Source organism: Tricharina praecox (genome assembly GCF_024521635.1).
Source record: "Tricharina praecox strain CBS 144465 chromosome Unknown BZA05scaffold_16, whole genome shotgun sequence".
NCBI classification, from domain to species: Eukaryota; Fungi; Ascomycota; class Pezizomycetes; order Pezizales; family Pyronemataceae; genus Tricharina; species Tricharina praecox.
In genome coordinates, this window is record NW_026250418.1 from 715852 (window position 1) to 738794 (window position 22943).

General features: G+C 53.3%; 7 protein-coding genes across 7 annotated transcripts; 3 read left to right on the plus strand and 4 right to left on the minus strand.

The window, feature by feature from the left end:
• Window positions 1–151: 151 nt before the first annotated feature.
• BZA05DRAFT_401820 (uncharacterized protein) lies at window positions 152–1057 on the minus strand (the record flags this gene model as incomplete). The annotated part of the gene is made up of 1 exon (XM_051484031.1): window positions 152–1057. A coding segment is annotated over exon 1 (689 nt), but the record flags the coding sequence as incomplete, so codon positions are not given.
• A 1792-nt stretch (window positions 1058–2849) lies between these two features.
• Window positions 2850–3663, minus strand: BZA05DRAFT_446034 (acetylxylan esterase precursor; the record flags this gene model as incomplete). The annotated part of the gene is made up of 3 exons (XM_051487044.1): window positions 2850–3106; window positions 3159–3236; window positions 3300–3663. The coding sequence occupies 3 exons, from the start codon at window positions 3661–3663 to the stop codon at window positions 2850–2852; spliced, it is 699 nt and encodes a 232-aa protein (XP_051338525.1).
• Window positions 3664–5656: 1993 nt separating this feature from the next.
• Window positions 5657–6653, minus strand: BZA05DRAFT_401822 (uncharacterized protein). The gene is made up of 2 exons (XM_051484032.1): window positions 6005–6653; window positions 5657–5942 (listed from the first exon to the last, which is right to left on the minus strand). Exons 1-2 carry the CDS (start codon window positions 6301–6303, stop codon window positions 5750–5752), a joined length of 492 nt encoding a protein of 163 aa, XP_051338526.1. The 5' UTR covers window positions 6304–6653; the 3' UTR covers window positions 5657–5749.
• A 3575-nt stretch (window positions 6654–10228) lies between these two features.
• On the plus strand, window positions 10229–11353 carry BZA05DRAFT_401825 (uncharacterized protein). The gene is made up of 2 exons (XM_051484033.1): window positions 10229–10664; window positions 11037–11353. Exons 1-2 carry the CDS (start codon window positions 10416–10418, stop codon window positions 11172–11174), a joined length of 387 nt encoding a protein of 128 aa, XP_051338527.1. The 5' UTR covers window positions 10229–10415; the 3' UTR covers window positions 11175–11353.
• Window positions 11348–13547, plus strand: BZA05DRAFT_401829 (uncharacterized protein). Its single transcript, XM_051484034.1, has 3 exons — window positions 11348–11776; window positions 11840–12323; window positions 12397–13547. Exons 1-3 carry the CDS (start codon window positions 11632–11634, stop codon window positions 13409–13411), a joined length of 1644 nt encoding a protein of 547 aa, XP_051338528.1. The 5' UTR covers window positions 11348–11631; the 3' UTR covers window positions 13412–13547.
• A 1984-nt stretch (window positions 13548–15531) lies between these two features.
• Window positions 15532–17749, minus strand: BZA05DRAFT_437081 (Tht1-like nuclear fusion protein-domain-containing protein; the record flags this gene model as incomplete). Its single annotated transcript, XM_051486439.1, has 5 exons — window positions 15532–16125; window positions 16173–16605; window positions 16657–16797; window positions 16851–17143; window positions 17209–17749. 5 exons carry the CDS (start codon window positions 17747–17749, stop codon window positions 15869–15871), a joined length of 1665 nt encoding a protein of 554 aa, XP_051338529.1. The 3' UTR covers window positions 15532–15868.
• A 2892-nt stretch (window positions 17750–20641) lies between these two features.
• Window positions 20642–22722, plus strand: BZA05DRAFT_426116 (uncharacterized protein; the record flags this gene model as incomplete). The annotated part of the gene is made up of 3 exons (XM_051485993.1): window positions 20642–20870; window positions 20996–21893; window positions 21942–22722. The coding sequence occupies 3 exons, from the start codon at window positions 20642–20644 to the stop codon at window positions 22720–22722; spliced, it is 1908 nt and encodes a 635-aa protein (XP_051338530.1).
• Between the last annotated feature and the right edge of the window lie 221 nt (window positions 22723–22943).

Here is a 22943-nt window from a genome sequence, read left to right on the forward strand (position 1 = left end):
ACGTGAGTCACTAGTGTACGTGATATGGTGGTTACACAGCAGGTAATCTGCGGCTGGCTGGGGTCTGCGGGGCCTGGCGGACTTAAGTGACGTCAAGTCGTCGGGAGCGCTCTTGAACGGTGAAGGGGCGAATCACGAATAAAGTTATTTTGCTATCTAAAACATAATACTTGGCCTGGACGGCGCATAAATCATCCGAGTAAGAATTGGGTATCATTTCTGGATCCCGTCCTCATTCCCCTCACTAAAAATGTGAAAAAACAAAAATTATCGCCCCACCTCCCCCTCAATCAATCCTCTTCTTCTCTCCGTCCTTCCTGATCATGCGGGCGAAGATCTTATACGCCGCCGTCAGTCGAACCTTGAGGGTCTCCTCCGAGCGTTTCAGCGTCCGTACTCTGGCCCGAAGGGCCTTTCCGGAGCTGGAAAGCTCGGAAACCATTCCTCTCAGCATCCTGAGCTCTTCCTCAACCCCGCCTAGGAGGCAGGGGAACAGCTTGGCCGAGCGCGAGTGCTCGATCTGAAAGTCTTCCCACTTCCCTTGAAGCTCACAGCATGCCTTGAGCAGAAACGCTCTGGGCATGACTTTGTTCTTTTCCCACCTAGCCACCCTCTGCTCAGCCGGGAGCAGCTCTCGGGAATCCGGAAACCCGAGTTTCAACCATCGGGTCTTGCCGAAGTAGGAACAGGTGCGGATTCCGATGAAGGCGTTCTTGTGGTGATCGGCCAGGCGGCGCTTCCCCTCGAACGATAGCCACTCCGTGAGCTCTCCTCCCTCTGCATGCATGACCCAGATGTCCCAGAGGCCTCCGCGGAGGACCGTCATGGCGAAGTCGGTGTACATGGTGATGCGTGACTGGCCGAGGCCAAGTGCCTCGGTGGGCATTAAGTCGTCATAGACGGCAGCGGCGGTGCGGTTCACAATCTTGGCGAGCTTAACGATGGATTTGACGGCCGTGAGGCCTCCATCGCGGAGCATCCTGTCGACCTCCTTGTAATCGAGTTCTTCGTCTAAGAAATAGTTAGAACCAAACTCGTAAATTTGCACTCGGACGGCAACGGCTTACCAACTACTTCGTATTCGGGATCCGGTGCTTTCTTGAGATCCGATTCGTACTCGTTCTCGCTCTTCTCCTCCCACCCTAAATTCAAGATTAGGAACGGCTCACATGTCCTCACTCGCAACAAGTTACTTACCGTAATCCATTTCCACTTCTCGCTTACTTCTACAGATCTCTCTCTGTCTCTCTCTCTCTTGCCATAGACTAGTATGGCCGCATCCGGAATAAATCGATGCTCTCACTCTCTCTCCCTTTTGCTGGGCAACATAAACCCTGAGAGCACACTCGTAGTGCTCCATAGTTCTTCCTCTTCCTCGGAGGATCGGGTCGGCCTTCAGGACCGCTCGGAAAATTCGCGCCTTGTTGCTGTTGAAAACGGCCCCCATGAACTTGTTGGAGGAGGCGAGCGCAATTGCGTCTTTGAAGCTGTCGCAGCTCTTGAGGATGCTGTGGATTATTTCCACGGGGAGGGCATCGATGCTGCGCATGGTTGCCGTATGTAGTAACAACTGTGAGTGCGGGCGTGGAAATGTGAAATCTTAATTGCTGTCGCAGGAGGTTGTGATGTAGGAAGATGGAATTGTGTAGAAAAACTAGAGGAAGAGGATGATGTGGAAGATGTAGAGGATGTCGAGGATGTCGAGGACGAGGAGGAGGAAGAAGAGGAGGAAGAGGAGGAGGAGGAGGAAGGGAGTCAATTATTTATAAGTGGCGCTTCAAAATTTCGCCGCTAGTGACTCGTGAGACTGCCCAGCGTAAATAACAACAGCCATATATTCCCAGTGCAAGCTTGAATCGCTAGTTGCGGCTGCGGCTCCACGATTGCGGCAACTGCGTGATTCATCCTGGAGTTGACATCACCAAATCTCCATCGCGAGGGTCTCCGGACACCCACCGACCGCTAATCACGATTCGCGGTGGTCCCTCGCGCTCAGGGTAGATTTTCGGATGGAAGAGTAGTAGGTACATTATGACAGTGCCTCCGATGATTTTCGTCATTACTCGGACTGGACTGAGAGGTGCGTCCGTCTTGAGGCTTGTACTGGACTGGGCAGTTTGCGCGGCTGGTAAGACTAAACGGACGGTAGTCGACTACATATACTAGTACATTGGATGGAAATCGATATAAATCAGTGATGAAAGTTTTCTAGAGTCTGAGATCTCCATCTTCCATCAAGTTCCAGCAGCCATACCGATATGACTAGAACGTTCCTCAGTCAGGCCCGGCTTCTTTGCCAGAAATACATCTGGAACCGTAGAGCCTTCGTTAGCACCAAGGGTTTCATTTTCCACAGCTGTGTACGGGACCTGAATTTCGGGTACTTTATCAGAGGCTTGTCCGTCCGGCAGGGAGATCGAAAATGTTGAACGACGTTGACACTATAAGCGCCAACGACGTCTGGTAAGCGCTACTGGCGCGCCATCACCTATGAAGAGCCGCGAACGATCCCTGATCAGCTGGTGCGGATTTGTTCAGATTTGGGCATCAGATTTCGGACTTTAGGATTAACTGAAAAATACTTGGCCCCGTTCTGTAGCTCTACTACTGTGAGGAAAGCCTAATCACCCGTCCAAGGCCAACAGAATGTCGGTCGACACGAGGGTTAACCTTTAAGCACGTGACCACATAAAAGAGTACAAATCAGCTTTTCCGAATTAAGTACAAATCAGACCGGTCGACCGGCCAACATAAATAAGAAAATTTAACCCGCTCATCGCTCCCTCCTTTTCCCTTAATTTTACCACGCTCGTGTCTCGCCCAAGAGAGTAATGCCATCCACAGAGCGTTTAACCACCAATCTTGTCGACGACCCACCGGGCGGCATCAGATCCATAGACCGCCGGATAGGTCAGATGCACCAGAAGGTCGTGTCCGGAGTCACAGAATGGATCGCCTGAATCGCAATACGAGCGGAACTTTAAGGCCTGAGGCTCACACGATTGATCACTGAGGCGAGGGAACAGTCCCTGGTTGATGGCGGTGCCGACGTGATAGGATTCACCGAAGGTGTAGCGGGGGTCGCCCATTTGAAGGACCGCGACGACTGTGTAGCGTTAGTGGGAGGATGACTGGACGGAGTTATCGACATATCATACCTCTATTACGTAGAGGCGTGTCCAAGGGAGGCGTCTTCTCGCCGAACTGGCCACCACCTCCGCCGCACATGGCATCGCCTGTTTTTATTCCAGTTAGAAATGATGTTCCACCTTTCGAGGTGTTGGCTATCTCAAGCTCACCGATGATCTGAGCGCCCTGGGAGTACCCTATGAGCACAATCTCCGTCTGTGGGCACCGTTGAGCAAACGCGGCAACCTGCCTCTTCACCGCGGCAGTTCCATTCGTCACAGAGAGGTCGTACGGGTCCAAAAGGGCGGGATAATCAATCGCTTCCTGGGTGATGTTCTGGTGGGAAGTGACCGCAATCGTCGCCGCGACGGTGATGATGATTCCCTCGCCTGGGGGTTCGATAGAGCCACGAGCAACGATGAGGTGGGCATCACCACACGCGCTCTCACGATCTTCGAGCTCGGCTCGAGGAACCGCTAGTGCTAGTGAGGACATCGCGAGGAGGAGAACGGTCGGTTTCGAGATGATAGTCATTGCGGAAGAACCGAAACGCATGGAGGGTAGCGGGCGAATCAACATCGACTGCTAAGAGAAGCGCTGGTGGAGTGGATGGTCTTCACCAAAAAGGGGAGATTGCGGCTACTTAGTTGGAGGCTGCAAAAGACAAATGCTATTACTATGATTATGAACGTTGCGGTATCGATCGGGAGTCTAAACCCATTATACGACCTCAACCCGATGATGGTGGTCAACTACATACCGAGGGTTACTCATCGGGGTTTTGCACATCTTCAGCCAAAATAACTCCTTCACCTCGGTCCGTGAGAACTCCTCAGAATCTGAATTCAAATAAGCATTATCATCGTGTTTTTCGGAAAGGGTGAGGCCCGCCAACCACGGGTTGTCATATCGCGGAGAAGGGTTAGGCGGCAGGAAGAGTAGCTGTAGGTGTCAACCTTTCAACGTCTGTCCGTCCGAATACAGCAATGGTAGGTAACCATGGGACACTTTCCAGAGGATGTGAGATTTCGTTGAACCGCAGTTATCGAGAGTAAAATAAGGATGGCCATGGCGACAGCTCGAGCGGGATTCACTTCAGCTATCCAGCCAAGCAAGTGGTATTTTTCATCGGACTTGCAGGACTCGAGTCAGTTGGCGCCGCCATGGTTGCCTCCCAGGGTGATACAATAGCGCAGCAGTGATTCCAGTGAATACCTGATATGGTTAGTACAGGTCGCAACCAGATCACAACCCATCGGCTCGCAAAACCGACCCCAGCACCTTCTCTCCAGACATTGCATCCCGCACCCCCGCCATGGCTCCCTCCAGCGCATCATCCACGCTTCCCACGTCTTACTCTCTCGCGAGATACACATATGCATCTCCTTCAACCGATGGCGCTTGGCTCATATATCCGCGCCGCAACGGCCTCTACGTCGTGTGCGATCCAGCTGTCTGCCATCTCAAGATCGTATGGGCGGTCGAACTACTCGCCGAGATTGATGTTATCGCTGATGTGAAGCATTCGAACGATTGTTTTGTCGTTGGACGCTTGCCCGTGCTCGCTGTGAAGTATGCGGGAGGACTGAAGAGACTGCAACTGAGGTTTCAACGCGTGGAGGACTATGAGAGTGTTGTGCGGTATTTGGAGGGATGGGGGGTGGAGGTCAGGAAGGATGCTACGGCCATGCAGATGGGTAGCGTCTCCAGCCAGTCTTCATGGATGGGCCAGCAGCAGATGGGAAGAGCTCGGACGCAGTTTGGCGTGGAAAAGTGGAATCATGCTGCGATGGAGCAGCAACGGGCAATGGGTGGGGAGACGCAAATCGAATCGACTGCACAGGGCCAACAGGTAGTGAGGCAAGCCCAAACATCCGTCTCGACGTACGATCATCCTCCTGGGACTTTCCAGCAGCCGCATCAGCAACAGAATCTCCAGTCGAATCGGCCAATCTCTCACCAGGAAGGACTCCTCTCCTCTCAGGGGCCGCATCAGCAATATTTCCAGTCGAATCAGCCAATCTCTCACCACGAAGGACTCCTCTCCTCTCAGCAGCCGCATCAGCAATATTTCCAGTCGAATCATACAATCTCTCGTCACAATCCTCGCCACTCTTACCAGGAAGGACTCCCCTCCTCTCAGCAGCCACATCAGCAACATAATCTCCCGCCGAATCAGCAACATAATCTCCCGCCGAATCAGCCAATCCCTCGCCAGGAAGGACTCCCCTCCTCCCAGCATCCACAGCAGCCCGTGGGTATGGATCCAGTATTTTCACCGGTGCAACAGATCTCAGATCGCTCTTACCAGCACCAGCAAGTTTCCGAACACCCATACCAGTTGCCTGAGAAAACTCAATCCCAGAAGCAGCAGAACCAGATGCACACCCTGCAGAATCATGCACTCGAGCACTCTGACGGCCAGCACCATTTCGGAATGCAGGACTCATCCCAGAGCACTCGCATGCAGTTTCTACCCCCGCGCACAAGTTCCTCTGGCTTAGCTCAGCCGTATCAATCCGAATGCCGACAAACATTTTCTTCTCAAACGTCCCACATTACCCAGCACGCATACCAGCCTCAGCCCCAGCTGCATTCTCCGTTCCATGCCACTTCATCTCTAGACGACGATGGAGTCCCGCCTCCGCGTTTGCCAATCTCTTTCTCCCAACGCAAGATGGAGACTGTGGATATGCACGAGCTTCTTGCACTCCCACCCCTCGAAAAGCCCACGATCGTGCCTAGACCTCAGAGGTTGTTGACGCCTGAAGTTACGCCCCCCAGAAAGAAGCGTGCGCCGGCGAAGCCTAGAGCTAAGTCGAAGGGCAAGGGGATGTCGACGGAGAAAGACAACAATGGAGACAAAAAAACGGACGATAAAGAAGCGGCCGTCAGCAGTACAGCGAAGAAGCAAGCAAAGCCGAGAGCCAGACCAAAGCCGAAAGCGAAAGTTGTGGAGGCGGAAGGCCTAAACGTTTTCCAATGGGTAGTGGGTGACAAGGCTGAAGCGGAGGGCATAAACTTGGTCACCGGGATAGTTAGTACGAAGGCTAAAGATGGGGATGCTGGGGAGAAGGAGAAAGAAGTTGCAGTAATCGTCGAAGAAGTGAAGAAACCGACGAAGTCGAGGGCCAAACCAAAGCCGAAAGCAAAAGTTGTGGAGGCGGAAGGCATGAATGCGGAAACAGGGATAGTTGATGACAAGGCTGAAGATCGGGACGGAGGGGAGAAGGAAAATATACTTGCAGTCACCGTCAAAGAAGCGAAGAAACCGACGAAGCCGAGGGCGAGACCAAAGCCGAAGGCAAAAGCTGCGGAGAAGCAGGTTGAGGGTGATGTGATCGAGAAAAACTCTGTGGATTGTGGAGGGACAACCAGCAACAAGACTCTCCCGCCGTCGAGACCTCTTGCAAAACCTAAGTCGAATACGGCGGTGGAGAACTTGGTTCATAACGACAAGCCTCAGGATGAGACTCCAACTACAGGGCCAGAAGAAAAGTCGCTAGCGCACGAGCACAATCACAGCTCCTCTGCTCCGGTCCACCCTCAGGAAAAGCCCAGTTTTGCCTCGGATCCGATAGGGAACCCGCTTTCTACCGTTAATTCTCCACGGGAGAACAAGAAACGAGGGCCCCCGCCAGATGAAGATCTACAGTCAAACACGCCCCAGAAGAAGCGAATTTCCGAATTTCCCGCTACTGAGCCCCCTACTCCCTTGAGAGATGGAGAAGATTCGGTATCTCCGACTATACAGCTTGAGACGCTCCCACAAGACCAAGGCGTATCCGCTACGCAATCCATTCCCTCGGGCGCCAATATACCAGCGATTTCGGAGATTATGGAAGGCCAGCCTCTTGGCCCTCTGGTTGGCGTAGAATCGCTGGATCCTAGGCTCCATACCCTGATGAATATCTCGACAATCTTTCAAGACGTGGCACGACGGTTGGACTTCGCAAATATCTCGGAACCGGAGCAGAACATGACAATGGAGCTTCTGATCTCGAGTTCCCTTATCGATCCAGGCTTCTTGCGGATGTTTCAAGCTATCGCCAGAGTCTGCCAGAATCCTGACTTTGTGGAAAGAATGTTGGTGCTGGCGGCGGTTTCGAGTGAGTGGAATGATTCGGAGCCGGTGTAGTTTGGTACGGAGTGGACGATAAAAGTTCATGTGATATGCTTTCTTTTTCTTATTCTTTTTCTTTCTTTCCTTCTTTGATTGTTTTTAGTTTGGGTCGTACAGGTACGGATTCGGGGATTGATTGGAATAGACGAGGATGATTTGCTTTGAAGAGACATTACGATTTACTACTGATACGACATTTCGATTGACGATGGACACGAGATTGGTGGATACTGTACTTTGCTCTATCTATATACATTGCTCTAGACTATTTGAAAAGTTGGGTTTTATTGTGCTGCTCCTCTACCTGCTGGTGCCCATAAATCGAGTGGTCGGCCGGCCGGCTTCCAGCAACCATATACTTTCCTGCATTTCCATTTCACTGTAGCACGGACATCCGATACTAAGACCGTTGTTCCCGGCCAACTGGTAGTTTCCGTGAGTCTCTCCGATACGTTCCTGGCCCAGAAATGGTATTCCCAATGCAGGCGTCTCCAGGATTCGGACCGCAGCAACTTACGGATGCGGCTGCGTTCCACGCTCGTCCCGGAAGCAGTAGTATCTCTACCGGTGGAAAGATTGATCCCTTGTCTATCCCATCTGTCCCGTTTGCTCGTGATGCTTCGGTCCAGCACTTCCGACAAACCGTCTTCCCGACTCTTGCCCGACAGTTGCCCCCTAATGCCGCCTCCGACTTCATCGGCCATGATCAGGGAAATGCTTCGCCGCGGTTCTGAGCCGAAGTTGCTGGCCAGAAATTTCCAATAATGGTCCCCAAAATGCCCACATGTCTGCATCGGCTTCGCACCCGCCACAAACAAAGCATTGATAGCCATGGCGTGGCGGGCGGGTGCACATTTGATCTTCATACCCTGATGAACAACATCACATTGCTGCAAATCGGGAAGGAGGGTTGCTGCTGCTTCCGCCGAGATACTGACCTGCTTCCGCCGAGATGCTGACCTGCTGTCGAACCGATTGCTGACCTGCTGTTGCCCGAGTCGTCCGCCGATATATTAACCTGCTTCCGCTGATATGTTAACCTGCCGTCCAACCGACCGCTGACCTGCTGTTGCCCTTGTCGTCCGCCGAATTACTGATCTGCTTCCGCCGAGATGCTGACCTTCTGTCGAAACCGATTGCTAACCTGCTGTTGTCACTGTCGTCCGCCGAGATGCTGACCTGCTTCAGCCGATGTTAACCTGCTGTTGCCACTCTCGTCCGCCAGGTGGAAGGTAGAAAGGTGGAAGGTAGAAAGGTGGAAGCAGAAAAGCAAAACGAGAAAAGTGGAAGGAAAAAGGCCGAAGGAAGGTGGAAGGAAAATGCAGAAGGAGAAAGGTGGAAGGAAGATGGGAGGAGAAAAGTGGTAGGAGAAAAGGTGAGGGAAGAAAAATTATGTTCTTGTAAGAAAGGGCGAGGAAGAGGGGTCAAAGGAAGAAGTGAGATGTGTGGGAGTAGGAGAAGAGGAGGAGGAGGGGTGAGAAGAAAGCTCCTGTCTTATGCGTCTTTTCGCGAGAGTTAGGGCTACACCTTTATTTGCTAGTGGGTTCAATGCACATCTGATAATACCGCTAACGACATGATTGTGTCGTCTTAGATCTGTTATCTAGAGACTTAGAATGGTGGATGGATAGTTCGAGTGAGAGGGAAAATACCAGTTTATTTCACGATGGGTGCGAGTGATGTAAGGATATGGCATTTACTCATCCGTTACGCGAGTGACGCTGTGAGGCCACCCGAGTCCCGGCGCTCACCTCGCTACAGCTTCGCACATGCAAACCCAATCTCTAATCCTCAGCCGCCATGTACCGCACCGAGACGCAGGCTTCTGCTGGGACTGTAGCGAGATCGGCGAATTTGCGCCTTCCGAGTCCAATTTTTGTTTTTGTTTCTTTGTTGCTCGCAAGTAATTACATGGTACCTGGAGTCTGATGAGACGTTGTCCAGGTAGATATCCTGTCTGCAGTCTATCCCGTACATGTCCGGCGCTTGTAAGTTTGTTGCACTTCACTAAGTTCGCCCAATCTGGACCGATGCCCAAAGGTTGGTATCGAGTGATATCAAAAGCATTCGGCGAGTGGACTCTTCCGCAGAGCAACTTGTGTAACTTAGTGGTAACGGGCTCTCTACCATTATGTATCTAGCGGTGCACATTCCCACGTCCCTTCTTCCGAAGCTTTCTAAATATTTGGCAGTGTAGTAGTAGAGTCCATCGCCGCCCTCGGTGTAGTAGTCAGTATCCGCCGGTGGTCCGTCTGCAACATGACTGCCTGTTTGTGACTCGAGTCTCAGCCCCATAACCTGTGTATCAGAAGTGCTGTTGCTCATTTTCTGGTATTGGCACCGAGGATGTTTGAAGTTCCGTGGGTCAGAGGCGGCGTTGGCGACTGTCATGGTAGCAACCGTGACTGCTACCAGCGCAGCTGCAACCAGACAACCTAATCGAGATAGTGAGTCGTGTGGTTGTGTAGACGCACGACCGCCTCCTGGTCAGGCATACTTTGCGGTGCAACAAATGTACACACGCCCCGGACCTGTAGGGAATAACCAGCTCGAGGAATCGATCGCTTCTCCTTCCCTCCGCCTGGTACCCATTAAAGAGGGATGGAAAGAAATACTATGAAAGTACACAACAACGACGGGATGAAAAGAAATCGAACCCGCCGCCCAGCTCCCAACTCGCTTGCCTCGAAAGCCACATCCGTTGCCGCCTCTCTCTAGCCGTTCTAGGAACTCGTCGGCGTTTTCCACAGCCACGCCGCCCTGGTGGTCATCCAAGGCTCCAAGCAGTGTTCAGATAGCTCACCCCTTTTCTCGTCCGCCATTAGCTGTCCGATCCACCACTTGCGCTTCTTTTGACCGGTTTCCCGGCCCAGAGGTTGGCTCGCCGTTTTCGGGTGATCGTCTGTGAACGACAAGGATTATCAGCGAATAGTTCATGATGATGTCATTACATCAGACGTCATCCATTCGACGGTCTCGAAGTCCCAAGTACACCCTTCTTGTTTCTCTGGCCAGCAGCTGTAGCCAGACTCTACATATTTTCCTGCACCTGACACAAATCCACAACTCACTTCGATACACACCTTTCCTACCAAACAACATCGTCAACACCTCCACCGATAATCACTACCAACCACTGCCACCAGCCGCCACAAAAGCAACGATGTCACTCCCTCTCGTCCGCCTCTTCCCCCGGCTGGTCCGACCCACCGTCGCGACTACCTCCATCACCGCAACCCGTTACAAGAGCCACAAAGCCAACACCAGCGGCGACGTTCCGTCGAAAGACGAGCTCAAGCCCACATCGAAAGAGTCGACCCGATCCGGCACGAACGACCAGATTGCGCACGAAGACGCTGCGTTCAACCCCAATTCGAATCCGGTTGAGGAGAAGGGTGATGTCGGTCGGGAGGTGCGTTCTGAATCTCCTTCTACTACTACTGCGTCTACCCTGTGTTGTGCGGCTGCGGTGGGCGCGGATGGTCAGCATACGGAGGTGCCAGTGCAAATCTTTTTGTATGGTTTTTGGCTGTGATCGCCCAGCTGCGCCGTCGATTTGATTTCAATGGGAGATGATGGCATTCTGCTGGTATCTCTCTGGGATAGATGATGAATTGCGGGTTGATACATGGTGTTTTTGTCCGGGATTCTCTCTTCGGGATTGATTTGTTTGGGTTTCTTTCCGTCTGATAGATGCCTGCCGGCCGTAGGCATAACTAGATTTTGTTTTCGTACACTCCATATCTCCTCTATACCGGTGATCTGACATATCTGTGGCTTGTAGGAAGGATCACCATCGTACGGAATGGAGAACCCACTCGAGTTCTCTGGTGCTACCCCGGAGGTATCGCACCAGACCCGCGACGACCGCGTGGTTAAGGGAGGAGACAAGAAGCCAAGTGGAGGAAGCAAGGGTGCTTAAGGGGATTGATGTACATGAAATAGAGCTGTACATAATGCATCGATTGGGAGCATGGCATAATGAAGGGTGAATGCTGATGATTTGAGGCTCGTTATTCGCCAAGTGCATGATTAGCTGTGTGATATTCCGAGTGTCCAACTTTTGGGCTTTTGGGAGTTTTTCGTCCTCTTGTAATATTATGAGGAGTTTGGTTGTCCGAATCGGTGGTGGAAAGGATCGACCACACCCTTCCACCCTTCCACCCTCATAGCCCACTCGCTCAGCACGCTTCGGTCGAGGGCTGGCCCGCTCCTTTTGCACTACTAGTACATAGGATATCACTCTACGCCAAGGTTAGCTAACAGGGGCTGTCCTGCCAATTGAGACTTGAGGGTGTCCGCAGGTTTTTGGTTTAGCGAGTATTGCCGATATGATCGCGGCACACATCACGGCATGGAGATGATCTCCTTCGCTACCGATGCTATGGTTAGCTGTCAGCTTCTGCTGCCCGCACGCACCTGTGGGTACTGTATTTCGGGCGGGAAAGCAGATCGAGCGCAATTTCGACGTCGTACCTCAGGTCGTCCTCCGCCAGAGAGTCAGAGGCCTTGCTTGCTTTGAATGTTTGTGGGTGTCTTGGCAGCAAGGTGCTCTCATTGAAGCTAAGTAAGGTACCTGGTGGTTAGATGCTCCAACTTTGGCCGAGTCGTGTGCTTCGGAGTCCGGACTTCCACCACTGCGTCGCACACACATGGATCCGAAAACCCCCACCACGACATCCTACCGCGGACTCGGTCTCCCGCCGACGCTGCGCACGCCGTCGTTCGGCGTTTCGGGAGGCCCAGCAGTGCACCGCTACCAAGCGGGGAGCTCGCTGCACGCGCTCGAAGACTCGTTGATTCTCGAGATTGGGTCGCGGATCCTGCGCGCAGGGTTCTCGAGCGAGGCGGCGCCGCGATGCCAACTCGCCTGGAACGATACCATGTGGCGCCGGTCGGGGGAGAAGGTTCTGACCGCGTTTGTGGGCCGACGGCAGGGTGGCAGGGGCGTGTGGGATCTCGACTTTGCCCTGCATGGAGAGGTGGGTGAGGATGTCGACGTGCGCCTCCGGCGACAGTTGGGGTTGGTGGAGGATCTCGTGGAACGCGGGCTGAGGCTCGCGTATAACAAGTATATTATCGCTCCCTGGCTTGTCATGGATCGATCGGAGGAGGCTGAGCTGACGGGGTTGGGGGGGATGTAGACACTTGCTTCTGGACTCCAAGTCGCGGAGGATACTCCTTCCCGTGCCGCCGCTGTTCCCAACCCGAATCTTGACCGCCATCCTAGCCACGATCTTTGTACATTTCCAACCACCGGCGGTCACGCTGATGTCGGCACCGGTACTCGCGACCGTTGCGGCCGGGCTCAGAAGCGCGCTGATCGTGGATATCGGCTGGGAGGAGACGGTGGTGACGCCCGTCTACGACCTGCGCGCCATCGAGGGGCGAGGCATCGGCGTGCACGGACGCAGCATCCGCGGGACCAAAGTCCTTCGCGACGCATGGCTATCCTTCCTGACCACATTCCTGCGCGAAGGCAGCGACCCACCCGACATCTCCGAGGTGGAGGAGATAATGGAGCGCATGAGCTACATACCCTCTGTGGACGGAACCCAGGGCGCAGACAAGGTGATGACGATACCGCTCGGCCGGTGGACGCTACGAATCCCATTCTCGCAACTCGCGAAACCCGCCGAAAAGGCGTTTTTTGCGCCCACGAGCACACCCACGGTAACACCGGACTTCACGGACGATAACGACACCCCACTGCCGCTATTGCTATACCACGCACTCCTCTACAGCACCGTGGACGTGCGCTCCGCCTGCGTTCCGCGCATCGTCTTCGTTGGCGGCGGCTCCCGGATTCCCGGACTACAGACCCGCGTCCTGCGGGACCTACAGGATATAATAAACGAACGCGGCTGGGTTCTTGGACTCCGCGGGCTAAACACATCGCAGCCCAAGCCCCGCGCTAAAACATCGCTTTCGGAGGAGGACGAGGATAAAGAAAACTACGATGAGTCGGAGGAGGAGCCGCTGGCGAAGGAGAAGGACGACAGGCCGGATATGCACGTGCGCGGCGTCAAGAGCCTCGGTGTCTGGGCTGGCGGAAGTCTTGTTGCCGGTCTGAAGGTCAAGGCGAAGGTGGAGATCGAGCGGGAGAGGTTTTTAAGTGAGGTTGCGAAGGGCGGGTCGGGACTACCAGTTGGGTGGTAATACCTACGACATACATACCAAGGCGTTTGTTTGCTTGTTTGCTTGTTTGCTTTATTAGAAATTGATGGCGAGTGGCTTGTTTGCGTGAGATATCAATACCATTTGAAAGACTTCTGCTGCAGAGTCATGTTTATCACAGTAGTACAGGCCTGGCGCCTAAACAGGTTGCTCAGCCCAGGAATCCTCATGAATTGTGGCGCTTAAGTCAACATATCCATGGTAAAGAACCTGGGATCTTGAGCCCGATACCATCTCCCTCCCCCCTCAATCACACTCCGCTTTACAGTGCTCTTTCATCTGAATACAGAAATCATCTTCAACTACACGGGCCGCAGGTCGTCATTCGAAATTTCCTGCTCCAGTCTCGTGCTACATCTTCACATACCGTCTGTACTCGTACCTATCTGCCAGCGTCAAACCTCATTCTTGTAGGTAAATCTTTGGACGTAACACGGCAGTCTTCTTAGCCTCTCGTAGCCAGTCCGATGAGAATCTCGTCCCCGTGTTGGCGTTGGGAAAATCCAGGGAGCCCATTCCACGGGCCGTGATAACTTCCGGGCCAATCCACGGGCTCCAAAAGCGAGACCGAGGAGTTCGAAGCGACGAGTCAACTATCTTCCTGGGCCCAAAGTAGGTAAACACTAAAGACAGCTGTATGTAGCCTGTGAGCGCACATTCCTTCGTGATGGAGTACCTACCTAGGTACATACGAGTACTTCTTCCGTCTTCTTGTTGACAGAACGTGCAGCTCGCGGTCTCCCGCTTCCCCCAAGGCGACGGGAACAGTCCATCCACATCAACCTGCAAACCTGCTGGAGGCTAGGAAACTCCAGCGCACGTGAGGATAAGAGCAGGAGGTGTCGCTGCTCGGCTGTGTTCTCGACGGTGAACACCATTGGTGATTGCAAGATTGCAATTTGCCAGTCGATTGGTGAGATTTCGATTGGACTGGATCGGGGCTTTCGGCAAATGAACTCTCCGAAGTTTCCATCTATCAGCGGTAGTTATCTACTGGAAAATCCGCGCTGTTGTGTGTGACGATGGTACGAACCACACGATAGGTTGTAACACCAGCGAATGTCGTCGGGGACTTTGAACTTTCCTCCGAAGAAACAATCTGAAGAGTACGTGTGTAAAGGGGCGTGGGGTAAAGGGTTGGTGAGAATGGAGATATAATTTGCCAATGCACCGTAATAAAGGGTTGGTGAGAATGGAGATAGGCAGTGCCTCCCAATATGTAGCACGTGAAGAAGAGGCTTTGACACGCGAGAGTGTATGGGTCGTAGTCGACGAATGAGCTGCTCTTCAAAGCTGTAGAAGCATGAAATACTCAGGTCTGCTGCGTGACTTCAGAGTTCAAAGCTTCCGGCTCCATGATTACCTACTTCGGTAGCAGATGGTGAATGTTGGGAACAATATGCCGCGCCGAGGGCTGAGATGTTGAGGTGTTGAATGGAGTGTTGTGTGGAGTGTTACGGGAGGCGTGGTTGCTGTGCTGTACTATATCGTAGAGGTAGTGGAGATGGAACTTCGAAGAAAGCCACGGAGGTGCATACGTCGACCCGGTTCTACGAAGTTCCAACACTGCTGCTTACGTACAGGGTCGTGGCGCGAGTATCTCGCCGCAAATACCGAGCTTCGCAGAAGCTTGGGCATGGACGTGGACCACGATGGGTGCAGGAAGAAGAAGTATATTGTAATCACTGGGCATGTATGTACGCTCTGGAAGAAGACGCTGGCACCCACCCACGGCACTTTATAACCCTCGAATTCCTGTATCCAGCACGGAAAAAACCCCGCGTGGTCTAGTGGTCTAGGGCAACGCAATCAACGAGGGGAGCTGAGAGAAAGTCACCGGTTCAAAATCGGATGAATGCCTTATGTATTCAGCTCTTGGGAATTCCAAGCCACCCGCCGGGGGTGGTGGCGGTTTTTTGTTTTTGGCATCATAGATGGAGCACATGATGTCACTCGGCGATTTCACGTGACACGTCTTTTGCTGCCGGCTGTGGAGGCGGGAATCCCTACCTGAAGCGCAAGATCATGGAGGCCAAGTACAAGGAGCCCAAGTCATAGGCAGATGTAAGAATCATCAACAAGACGCACTGTAATTACCACGTCTCCAGAGTCCATACTGTCCGAGAGGCCTATTCATGAAATATCATTCGCACAATCCCAATAACTCCAGCAAAACAACAAAAAAAACAAAAAACAACATGCAATCCCCCGCAAACCCCCTTTTCAGTCGATACCTTGGTCCCGCCAGCTCAAATCAAATCGCATCCGTTCCCCGCACCCAAGCACCAAACAAATCAACAGAAGAAATAGCAGCAAACAAATCCCAAAGCATCCCAAAGCATCCCAAAGCAAGTCATGTCAATGTCGGTCCAACAAACAGATCAATCAAGTGTCCAAACAAAAGAAAAAATGACAAAGGAAAGGGAAAAAAAATACTCCTCAAGCGGGCAGCTTTTCGTCGCGGTTGCGGTGGCGAGATGGAGTGCTGAGCCGCATCCAGACCGTAAATACTGCCGCTACAATCGCCAGGATTGGTAGCAGTACCAACAGTATGGCGGTGGGATGGGTGCTCTGGATGGAGGTTGTCGCCATCGCCCTGGCGATGCTGACATCCCGGCCGATGGATTCGTAGTTCGAGGCCCATCCGGGTAATCGGTGAAGCTGCGGATTGGCACTCCACCACATGTATGCACTGGCTGCTATTCATCAGCCATCGAACGAGAGGGGAAGATTGGATACTCACTCATCAACCCGGCGATACCCAGTGCGCCCCTCCAGTTCTCACGTCCGAACCAGAGCGCCGCCGACAGTGCCATCAGGATCAACGCTGCGGCGTTCTTGTTCCACATACCGCCCATGCTTTGCAATCTAGTCTCCGCATCGTCCAGTGACTTTTCGATCTTTTCCGCGCTGAGAAGCAACGTTGATGCCATCCCGTTGATTCGCGGTTCCAGTTTGGCAATGGTGGTAAGCAACTCTTGTTGGCGGGATTCGGCTGCTTCTTGCGTGCGTAGCATAGCTTCATGCGTGGAAAGAAGGGAGGTATAGAGTATTGACAGGGCCGAGAGGTCGTTGGCGGTTACGACAGCGTTGGTGAGCGCCACCGAGAGAGACTCTGCTGTCTCATCGAGTGATTGGACCGACTTCTCAGCTGTAGCCTTTAGAAGAGTATTGATCTGATAACTGTTGTTAGCATCTACAGTGCTTCGGCATGAGTGGTGACGAACCTCTTCAATCGTATGGACGACGTTGGACAACCCGCGGTGCTGTTCCGTAGAAGCCTGAGAGATCATCTGATCGGCGCTTTCCCATGCCTCTCGAGTCTTCTCGGACCAGAGGATACTGTCTTCATTGGCTTTCCGGAGAACCTATCCGATATCATCAATCTTCGTTCGGGGAGATGCAAAGAAGACGAAGTTACCGTATTCAACTCCAGTATCCCATTCTTGCTTTGCACCTGCGCATCATCCACCCTCTCCATCAACTTTGAGAATGCCCCGTCTAGATTCATCGCTCCCACACGCAGACGATCCATGATTCTTTGCTGAAAGTCCTCCACGTCCTGCGTGACATGTCTCAAGAATCCCTTCCAGCCGCCTTCGAACTCTACCTGCTCCTCCCGCAAGCCCTGTACCTGGTTCAACGAAGTGTCCATGACTTTGAACAGCTGCTCTTGGACCTTGGTGATGTTTCTATGCAGATCCAGTAATCTGTCTTTCCTCCCAGATATCTCTGTCAGCTTATGTTCCTAGTTGATCTCCGACGACGAACATGCTCACCTTGCTCCACCTCGTGCCTCACCGCCACGCACACCATCATCGCATTCTGAATGTTATTGCTGAGTGTCGTCCACCACTGCGGCCGTTCCTCGAGACGCTTGATACACCTCTTGTGTCCGCCCTTCCCGCTCAGTCCCTTGCACTCAGCCGGATACCGGACACCGGTCGCTTCGAACTCGCAGACGGCTAGTTGGGCCGCGTAGTGGTAGCGGAGATCAGCATCGTCGGAAGATTCGGAGAGGCTGTTGCAGTCGGATATCAAGGATGCTGTTGCAGTGCGGTGACAGGATGGCTTGGATTCAAGGGAACTTAGATACGCCAGTACCGAGGCATAGGCGGGATTGTCGTGCGTGTTGGAGGGAAAGGAGAACCGGGCGAGGGAGTCGGCGAGGGGATCGGATTTGAAGTCGACGGGGACGATGGAGGGGGCAATGGAGCGCGAATGTTGCTTCGAGAAGCCGAAGCCGAAGCTGTGGGCTGGTGGTATCAAGGCGGCCGTGCAGAGGACCGAAAATAGGGTGGTAAATAGGAAAGAAGGCATTGCAAGCCGGTGTTTTGGTATCCGGCTCCAATGGCAGGATGGGGTGAGGATGTGTATGGAAGGTTGTTGTCGAGGTTGGGGTGTTGTGTTGTCGTCTGTAGGTGTCGTTGATGCCGTTGGGGTTGCGGTCATAGACCATGGCTCGCCCTCACCAATGTACTCTATAGAATGTTACGCACAGCCTGTTCACGTCACCAGCAGACTTTATATGTATGAGTAAAAGCGGTGGGTTCCCTGCTACTTTGGTTTGCACCTACGCTCATTCTGTGAAGCGATACATTTAAGCTTGACGAGCAAAGCGGTAACTAAATTTTTGGCGCCGCATCGGACTGGTCGGTACCGCCGCTCCGGGGCTTTCCCCTCGACTGGCCAGGGCGGGCAGGAAAAGGAGTTCTTTGGTTCGCCATAGTTTAGATAGGCTGCATGCGAAATAAAACAGGAAGATCTCTCTCTCTCTCTCTGTCGGTAACTAAATTTATGTCACCACAGTACTTGATACATACAAGCAGCCGGCCCACTTCAGCTAGCCAACCGAAAAGTCACGCAGTTACTAAGACTGAACGTAGCTGGCTCGGTCCGCTGGTGGGTGAGACCGCCATCTAGACCAGGTGCGGCGATCACACCTGAGACTGGCAACCCGCCGCTCGCGGCTCGCCTAGTCATCCTAGCGAGCGGATTGTCACTAACATAAGCCACATCAAATTGTTTCCAATGTGTGGGGACTCTGGGGGCACTATGTAGATATTCGGTCTGCCCGTTTTCTCGTTGGTCTCTGAGAGTAAACGGCTCCGTTCGTGCCTCTACATATATCTACGGATTTGCAGATCACAGGACAGTAACTACCAGTCAACCTACGCTTTACTTTCTCATTGCGTGCTGTCCTTCGTCTTGTCTGCCCGAGTATCTAAATAAACGTACATAAAACTTGGGTACCTAGTCCGTACTTGCGCCAGTATATATCTGCTCGCGGAGACCGTGAGACGTCTTATTCACCGGTATCGGGAACTGATTTAAGCATGTAAGTAGCCCATGTTCTTGCAGTATTTTGAGTTGGCATCGAAACGTGCCGGTGTCACCGCCCCACACTGGTATTTCTAGATACGACGGGTTCCGGCAGCAGCTGGCCGAATAAGCGCCGCTAGCGTAGCCACTCACGTGTACAGTCACGAGTACACTCAGGTGTACAGTCACGTGCCCCGTACGCCACACCGCCCATGCCCTACTTAGCACACAGGGTACCTGTGCAAGCCTCAGCGGCTCAAACAGCAACGGAGCCATCTCGAAACGGGTGAAGCGCAAGAAGTGTGAATGCGGCCCGCCGATCAACGCGCGCAACCCTCCGTCTCGAGCTCCACCGTCGAAGCCCTCGTAACGTATTCATCGCCCTCCTCCCCCGCCAAAACCCCTATCACGCTTTTTCCCCGTGATCGCGCGATCGTTGCGGTTCAATCCTCGCTCCCTCCCACCACTCCCGACCTTCCCTGAACGAGATTGAGCTGCACTTCGAGTCGCGTCTCCTTCACCTTCACCTTCATCCCTCCCTCCTTCACACGCCGACGGTCGCGTCTCCTTCCCAAACTCCGCGCGTATCTGCACATCGCCTCGCCAATGTCGACTACCTCGGACCAGCCCGACTCTGCGCTGCAAACGCCGGCAAAGAGAAAGGGTCCATGGGCGAATCGAGTCGTCACTTCAGAGGTCGAACACACTCCGGAGTACGATGCCTTTATGGAAAAATTGGCGGAATACCACAAGAACCGCGGGTATGTTTTCTCTATTCTCTTCTTGGTGTTGATGTCGCCATTGTCGCGCGCCGCTGTCGCCCGCTACTGTTCTCTTAGCTCCGGGAGTGTGATGGTAGTGCTCGTTTTGCGCTGAAACTGACGAAACGAATTCCTCTAGCACCACGCTCGTTCACGAACCCGAACTTGGTCGCAAACTTCTGGACCTCCATAAGCTCTACGCCACCGTGACAAGCCAGGGTGGTTACGATATCGTCACCGAAAAGAAGGGTGAGTGGTCTACGGCGGCGGTTGCAATGCTCGGGGTATCGACGGTGGTTGGTGGTCTGGTCGCTGTCGTCCTCGGCGACGACGATGAGGATACTCGCGACGGACGGAGTCTGCGATGAGGGGCAGGTTTGCGGGATGTTTGTTGGATGTTTGCTAATAGTGCGATGCGTATTGGATAGGTGCCTGGAGGGACATCGCGAATACTTACAAGCCGCCGATCAATAACTCGAACGCAGGCTACTTGCTGAAGACAATCTACTATAAGTATCTCGCGTTAGTACCCCCACGCTGCTCAATAGGTTTATGCAGGGAGTGACTGACGAGCGCGCAGTGCGTACGAGATTACAAACTTTTTCCACAAAGATCCTCCTCCCAAGGAGTGGCTAGAAGATCGATCTGCTGCTGGAGGTGCCATCATGACGAGAACTGCTGCAGACTTTATGGCAGCTGCTGGAAGTCCCAAACCGGAGGCGAATGGAATTTCTCAGTCTCCGCCGCCCATGACGGAGAAGAGAAGTACGTTGCTGAGTTCGTTTGCTTTTCACATTTCTTTGTTCCTTATTTCTTTTCCGCACCGCCATGTCAAAACCCCTACACAAGATACAACATTCTGCACCCTTCCCCTTCCTGTCACTTTTCCGACAGCCCGGATTTATCGATATCGCTATGTTTCCCCCGAACCATTCTGCGTGGATATCTGACACCAGTGATTTAGGTCTGCGCGCGCAACCCACCCCGCGACAGAGGTTCGCTCCCGACACCACCCCCCAGCGCGCGACCAATGTGAGATCCCAATCGCATCCACAGCAACAGCAGCAGCACCCGCAGCAGCAACACACCCCGCAACAGCAGCAACAGCAGCAACATCTCCACCAGCAAAATGTCCATCCCCAACAGGCGCACCATCATCAGCAACAGCCTCACCATCTCCAACATCACCAGCAACCTCACCACCACCAGCAGCAGCACCACTACCAGCAGCCGGTCGCCAATGGAGTTACGCATGTTTCGAATGGAGGAAATGCTTCCCTCTTTCCCGACTTCAGACCCAGCCAACTCACCCTACCCGAAATGCGCCCGGTGCTCACGCCGAGGACTGCGCCCGAATCGTATGCTGTTCGGAGACGGAGGTTTCCCGAAGTCAACGGTGGACCCATTCCGGTTGGGCCCAGACTCGGAGGTAGGTATCCTCCCACTCCACAGACTAATCAAGATCTAAGCGTTTTTGCTGCAGCTGGTCACTTGGGTTGCAGCTTGATGCACCGCATCACGATGAGTCTGAAGACCGAACTTGAGTCCGATGTCGAACATTCGATGAAGTCGCTGGTCCGCGTCTCCTTCGAAGCTGGGGATGAATTCCTCGCGGTGCACTGGCCGTCCCTGTGCGATCTCTTATTCGATATCATCAGGGAAGAGCTGCAGTACGTCAAGGACAACGTCACGGATGATAGGGTGGACGATGCCGTGTTCCTCAAACGGCTGGAGAGACTCAACGACGCATGCCTTGTGGTCCGGAACATGACCTTGCAGGTAGACAACGCCCGACGGTTCGCCACGGTGAATACTCCGAAGGATATCTTGGTAGAGGGCTTGACTCTGCCGAGCCATGCCAGTCTGGCCGAGGTCAAGAGCTACTTCCTGGATATGGCCGAAGTCATGGCGGGATTCTTGCCCTTTTCCGCCAACGACCCGCTGCTCGAGGTGCTCACGCATGGCCTTGAGTCATCCGACCGTGGTACTATGCTGGGCGCGATGCGGGCGATGTGCCGCTTCATCATGAGCCGTGATGACTACAACAATAGAATGGCAGATATACCGACGATGTCCATCCACCGTATCACCAGCATTCTCATGCTCGAGGATGAGGAGCTTGTGTCGGCTTGTCTCGACTTCCTTTACCAGTACACGCTGCACGAAGACAATATCAAAGCGCTCCTAGATCTTCCGGAAGGATACGAACTGGTCAGGCATCTCGTGCGCCTACTTCTCTTCCAAGGAATCACAGGCGAACAGTTGGTCTATATCAAGATGGTCAAGAAGGGCCAGCCGCCATCTTATGATATTCCCCACCTACCAGATGCGATTGTTAGGGAGCTACTAGCCTTTGCCGAACCTGAGCGTGCTACCCAGTGGTAATACAACTTCTCCCTTTCTGTCTCCCATAACTAATCAGAGTCCAGGATGCGTTGCTGTTTCGAAGAAGATCCTGAGGCGGACATTACACAGATAGCACTGTGGCAGGCTTACCAGTCACGTTTCAACGAATACGTGTCTGCCGGATACCCTTTGCTGCCCGCCGCAGAGTTCATCAAGAATGTATCCGTTGCATTCCAGACAGCATCGGCCATGGTTCTTCCTACTGCGCAGGGACAGAGGTTCATCATCAAGGGCATCCGCGCCAGAGAAACGCCGATGAGCACCAAGGGTCTCGTCCACCTCGCCTGCAAATGGTTTAGCACGCCAGGCAACGCTGTCAGCAGGTGCACCGCTCAACTCCCCACCTTGCGTGACCTCTGGGCGCACATCCTTGCAGCGCATCTCCCGCCAGCCACCGAGGACAATGCTGCTCCCATATACTCCTGTAAATGGGCAGGATGCTCTCGCTTCGGCCCACACGGAGAGTTAGACCGCCGCAAGGTCGTCGCTCACATCCGCACGCACATGCCTGACGACAAGAAGCGTCCTGTCGCCAGCAAGGAAGAGATCGAAATGATGGAGGACCCGGACGCGCGCGTCATCATCCGCCGCTGCCAGACCGTCATCGATGAGAGGGGAGAGCCCTGTGGTATCCCTCTCACCAGTGTCCTGGTTCTCAGGAACATTCGCAAGCGCGGCGGCTTCAAGGCAAAGCTCCTAATTGACGGATGGAAGAATGAGCTTGCTGAGGTCATGGCGGTGAATAAGCCTCTGGCTATCTTTGTCGGGGACCTGGTCGTTGGCGGCTTGGGCGGCCCTGAGTAGAGTTGACTTGCTACACCAGCGGATCCACTTCCTTCTTACTTGCTTGCTTAGAGGGACAATCCTAATAGTAGCCGTTAATTTGCTCTTTTTTTTCTTTCGTTTTTCTCATGTTGCTGCAATGAACGTTTTTCATCGCATTTCTTGTGTTTCTTGTGGAGTTGCGGATTTCTCTTTTACTTTCATACTTCTTTCCTTTTTTTTTTCCTTTTTCCTTTTTCCTT